The sequence below is a fragment of the Camellia sinensis genome, chromosome 15 (genome assembly GCF_055761805.1).
Source record: "Camellia sinensis isolate YWXY chromosome 15, ASM5576180v1, whole genome shotgun sequence".
In the NCBI taxonomy this organism is placed as follows: domain Eukaryota; kingdom Viridiplantae; phylum Streptophyta; class Magnoliopsida; order Ericales; family Theaceae; genus Camellia; species Camellia sinensis.
Genome location: NC_138975.1, coordinates 88561334 through 88567166, shown reverse-complemented (window position 1 = coordinate 88567166; position 5833 = coordinate 88561334). Strand labels below are relative to the sequence as shown.

Sequence of the window (5833 nt, the reverse complement as noted above, 5' to 3'; positions counted from 1 at the left end):
AATTTAACTGAAAGTTGAACACGCAGCCCAAACTTCAAATTTTCTGAACACGCAGCCCAGATAGATAGTGAACACGCAGCCCACAATTTAACTGAAAGTTGAACACGCAGCCCAAACTTCAAATTTTCTGAACACGCAGCCCACAATTTAACTGAAAGTTGAACACGCAGCCCAAACTTCAAATTTTCTAGACGTCGGAGATATGACCATGACCCCTTTTGACTTCGCTGTATTGACGGGCTTAGACGTCGGAGGTTGGTCCATCCCCTACGATGAGGATATGGGCGAGTGGGAGGCTGCCTGGATGTATCTGTTGGGGGCTCGCCCGCCTGTTGATAGGGTTTCAGGGAGAGTCCGATACACTTGGTTCTCTTCCCATTTCCGGCGGGCGGAGATGGTGCCTGAGACTCCCGAGGAGACGGAGCAGTATGCCCGTGGTTTCCTGATGTTCCTCTTCGGGACTACCCTGTTCGCCGACAGAGGGAACACCGTTGGGCTATACCTGCTGAGCGCTCTAGTCGACCTATCACAGGTCCATCGATATGACTGGGGTGGCGCCGGCCTGGCTACCCTTTACTTTTATATGAGCGCGACCTCCCGCGGGCGGGGCGACTTACTTGGCAGCTACTGGAGAGCCTGGGAGGTACTTTTCTATCCCCTTTGATTTACATTTCTGCTTTTCATTACTTGTACATTGCACACACAGCGCACTTTTACAGTCTGTATTTTGCTCTCAGCATTTCGTATTTGCATTCTGCACTGTTTTTCTCAGCTATGGGTCTATGTATACTTCCCATCATTAGCCCCAGAGCTGGAGGTGGTAGGGATTCCCATGACCCCATATTCATTGGTGTTCGAGGGCCCACACCGGCCGAGGCCTCGAGAGACCCTCCTTCGCCTGCGACAGTACTTTGACACTGTGCGACATTCAGAGGTACCTCAGAACTTTCAATTCCTTTCATTCTCATCTTTGATTTGCTCTGTATATTCTCGATTTCTGATTGGTTTATGCATTTATCATCCGCAGATTACATGGCAGCCCTGGGTGTCCCTGGGTGACGGCCTCCGACTTTAGTATACCGGAGCGTCGGGCATTTCCCAGTATAGGGTCCTGCTCGAAGGGCCGGTTGGCAGGGTATGGTTCCTGGGGGAGCGCTTTCTGCGCCAGGTATGGGGGTATCTTTCTCAGGATATTCCCGCAGTACCCCCAGCCAGTATGCGGACTGCTGACAGGCTCTCTTACTCAGAGGTAGTCGGCGCCATGCTGGGCAGTGATGCTTTACTATACATTGAGGAGGGGGACTACGCCACTTACCGTCACATATATTTGATGCCTCCATTGACGGGAGCTCATATCCCGATGATGAGGCCTGCCGGTATGTCATCCTCGGACCAGGCTCGGGCTCGGGCTGCAGACGCCCCTTCTACTAGCAGGGCCGGTACATCTAGAGGTGGGAGTAGACCGGTTCCTCCGGCTCCGTCGACTCATCCTCATCCCGGATGGCCAGATATGCCTACCGAGTTGATGGCATGGCAGTATGGGGCTAGCTTTCCGACTCCGATTCCACTAGAGCCTCCGATGCCCAGTGATCGATACGCCATTGATCCGGACTCACCGCCGGTATGCTCCACTTTTTTCATTCATCATTTAGATGTTTAGACACTCTTCTGTTCACTGATGATTATGAGCTCATTTTTGCAGCCATCGCAAGGGTACATGGAGGAGGTGGTTGGACTGGTGGCCACACTCGAGGGCATGGTCCTGCGTAGGGAGGCACAGTTGTCTGTCGCGGGCATCCAGGTACCCTTCAGTTTTCTGGCATTTATCATACTTCTGATGACATGCTGATTTCTACTGCATCGATAGACTATTTGTGTAGAGCACATCTGACACACACCCCACTTGTACACTGTATTAACATGCACCCACTTTACGTATCCTTTGCTTGTATCTGCATCTGATGTATATATTTGGACTGATGTATTTGGATTGAACTCTTTGTTTTCAGATGCCTTCATGGTCCGGTCAGCCGCAGACCAGGCCACCTGGGCCTCATTGGGGAGCTGGGCCATCTGGGCCTTTTCAGGGGGCGGGGCCATCTCGGCCTTCCCGAGGAGCCGGTCCATCTAGGCCTTTTCGAGGAGCTCAAGGAGGGCCTGTCCGCAGACGCAGGGCTCACGTTGTGGAGGTGGAGCCTGATGAGGAGGAGGAGGATGCTGAGGAGGAGGAGGAGGCTACCGACCGTCAGTCAGAGACATCTGCTGAGGAGGGGGGCTCCGGTTTTGGCTCGGGGAATAGAGGCGAGGCTGAGGGGAATCCTGAGGATGACAGCTCTGACTCAGATGATGGTGTGGAGATTGTCCCGCAGAAGAGGATGAGGCGTGCTTCTCGTTCCCGCTCCCGAGGACTTTGATGTTGTTATTTCCTGCTTTATTTTTCTTTTTGCTAGTAGTTTGTAGCACTTTGCACATTGTTAGGCAGTTTTATTTTTTGTAAAACTTGTACCTTTGTTTGTTGTAAAACATGATGAAATGAAATAGCTTTTGAAAAGATGTTTGTATTTTAAACTTTAGCATCGTATCGCATCAATTTATTTCGCACAAAAATGAGATTGAATGGGAATGCGCATTGTGTAATTACCAAGTCAGGTAGTGAACCGACGCAACAAACTAGGCAACTCAACTTACTAAGATATAACAGAACCTTACGAAGTTTACAACTCGATAAGCAAAAATGCAACAATATTGACAATGCAAATAAACAAGACTTTAACAAAAATTGCTTGAACAGAGCGCAATGACTCAAAAACACGAAACACGTCCGCTCGACAAACAACTCGATAAGCAAAACAACAACTCGATAATCAAAACAACAACTCGATAAACAAAATGATAACAGAGTGTACTTCGGACGATCTGGGCACCGGAACGCATCCGAAACGGAGGGAGATGAAGGCCTTTAACTTTCCCGTTGCATGGAGATGCTTGGAATTCTCCCTCGAAGGGTAAAACAGGGCCACGGAGATACACTGCAGCATTGCTGGCCATCCCTAGGAGCCGGCCGGCCATTTTTTGTAGAGAGAGACAGCTGGCCGGCCATTTCTGAAAAAGTAAATGGCTGGCCAGCCAGAAAAGGTGGCTGGCCGGCCATTCAGTCCTGCAGCCACCAGATTTTTGACACGTGTCCCCGTGAATAGTGTTTTTCCCTCTATAAAAGCTTCAACTTCGGGAACATTCATTTCATCTTAGTTTTAGCCAAAGATGGAGGCGTTCCTCGCAGAAAATATCACATCTTGGATCTCTTCTCTAGATGGCTCGGAAAAGCTGAATTTCCGGGGTTTCGGCTTGAATGCACTATTCATGCTGAGCCATACTCCGCTACATCTTCCTTTTCTCCATGCCGTGGCAAGGTTCTGGAATCCAGTGACGCATGTTTTTAGCTTTGGCGGCCAAGAGATGTGTCCCACTTTCGAAGATTTTCAACTTTTGATGGAATCTGAATGCTCTGAAGTGATCTTGCCTCAGCTTCGTTTTGGCCACGCTCAGGCTTTAGGGCGGATGTGTGGGCTCACGGCACATGATGCTCGATCTATGATCTGCAGTGGGGAACTGGACATCCTCGGCTTGATCCGTCGTTTTTCCGACGCCAGTGACCGCAGCAACCATTATTAGCAGGGTTTCCGGCAACACGCCCTCTGCCTATGTTTGTTGTCTCATTTTCTGCTTTCCTCGGGCTTCGGCGGAGCTAGCATTCGTCTGATTGAAGTCGCCAAAGGTTTGAGAGAAGGAAAGAGCTGTATTGCCATGACCTTGGCCGAGACACTGATGGGTTTAGATTCTGTCTATCGCCGAGAGGTGATTAGGTTTGCCGGGAGTCCACTGCTACTGCAGGTAATGTTTCCCACCCGACCTTACATATATATTTGCTCACATCACTCGACCCTCAGGCTCGGTTTTTCTCTCAAAACCCTTATCTTACTTTTCTCTCATCGTACATCTCTCTGTTCTTTATTCTCTCATTTTCCATCCCTCCCCTAGGTATGGTTGATGGACAAGTTGCAGGTTGTGGACTCTTGCCCAGCTTATTCAGCTCGAGGCTACTTCTTCCGGCAGCGTCTAGTCAATGCTCTTGACGAAAGGTGGTGGTTCGATTGGATGTGCAATTTGTCCGCAGACGGCATTGCTTGGCGTTGTCCTTGGCTCAACCTCCCGGCAATGAGCTATAGTATGTCCCGCATGATTGGGATCCAATTGATTGGTCTAACCCACTGCGTATTTTATTTTCCGTTCCGGTTCTTGCGTCAGTTTGGCCATGATTAGACTTGTCCACCGGAGGGGATTGAGTACCCAGCCGCTTTCCCAATCCGGGGTGCACACCTTGCCCGATATGCCACGGCATGGAGGACTAGAGAGCTCCTGGCCCCTGCTTCAACTTTCAGTTGCACTTTGTCTGATGAGTGCGTGGACTGGCTCAATGAGGAGGCACAGGTTGGGCCTAGCTTGGCATCAGATGCTCCGTCCAGCTCTGGGAGGGGACGCAGAGATACTTGATTCAACTATGCCCCAAATTTATTGCTTATTTAGCATTTTCAAGTTTTCTTTATGAATGTACTAAAAAAGCAACCTCGATTGTAATGCAAGAGCAGGAGAACTCAGTTTTGAAATCAATGAAATTGAAAGTTGTGGTACTGAAAATTTTCCGCTTTTGGTCCAAAAATGGTCTTAGTCGTAAAAAGATTAATTTGAACAAAGTCAACTTTTATTAAAACTTTCCAAAACTATTTTCGATGTGGATCAGAACTGGACACGCCGGAGATCTGTCACTGAAATGCACAACCCCAGATCCCTGCAACTGGAAAGTTGCCCCTAGTCTGAAGAACAATGCGGCACTCCACAGCAACGGAAAGTTGCCCCTAGTCTGAGTAACTTTGCACCGTCGCGGCAACGGAAAGTTGCCCCTAGTTTGAACAGCACTGTACCGGAGATCACGATAAATGCTGATGGATAAAGATGACTGAGATGATCAAAGTGGACAGAGTTGATCGGGGAAAAGTTTATGGCTGAACTTCGATGTGAAGTTGCCTACGTATCTCAAAGATGGGAATCAAGCCTTACGTAGTTCATGCTAAGGTTCACTCGAGTATTTTCACTCTCCTTTTGCGCTCTAACTTTTGCCAAGGCCGCCCTTTGCGGATTTTCAACCTTGCGAGCTCAGTTTTTATATTTTCTAATTTTTTTGTGCTCTGACTTTTGCCTAGGTCGCCCATTCGGGTTTTCGGCCTAGCGAGCCTCTCAAGGATAGTATTTCTTCAACTTGTCCATATTGATCAGTTGTGAGAACTCCAAGCCATCTAGATCCATCAGAACCACAGCTCCACCTGACCAAATAGCTTTGATGATGTAAGGACCAGTCCAATTGGGTTTGAACTTGCCCCTTGGGTCGTGGATGGGAGCTCGGTTGTCTTTGAGCACCAAATCTCCTTCTTTCAGATTCCTGGACTTAACCTTCTTGTTGAAAGCCCGGGCAATTCTGTGTTGATAGCCTTGGATGTGGTACAGTGCTTTCAGTCTTCTTTCATCAAAGAGCATGAGTTCTTCGAATCTGCTTTGCTGCCAATCTGCCTCGGCTATCTGGCATTCAGCCAATACTCGTAACGACGGAACCTCAATCTCAATGGGTAGAACAGCCTCCATTCCATAGACCAATGAATATGGAGTTGCTCCGGTAGAAGTTCTGATTGAAGTCCTGTAGCCCCACAGAACAAATGGCAGCTTGTCTGGCCAATCCCGATAGGTTTCCACCATCTTCTGTAGTATATGCTTGATATTCTTG

The 5833-nt window shown here is 48.7% G+C and overlaps 1 protein-coding gene across 1 annotated transcript; it reads left to right on the top strand.

Annotated features, from left to right (window-relative positions):
• Nucleotides 1-225: 225 nt before the first annotated feature.
• Nucleotides 226-2551, top strand: LOC145813459 (uncharacterized). The gene is made up of 5 exons (XM_082908886.1): nt 226-643; nt 773-934; nt 1028-1621; nt 1703-1801; nt 2010-2551. Exons 3-5 carry the CDS (start codon nt 1217-1219, stop codon nt 2412-2414), a joined length of 909 nt encoding a protein of 302 aa, XP_082765012.1. The 5' UTR covers nt 226-643; nt 773-934; nt 1028-1216; the 3' UTR covers nt 2415-2551.
• Nucleotides 2552-5833: the final 3282 nt, after the last annotated feature.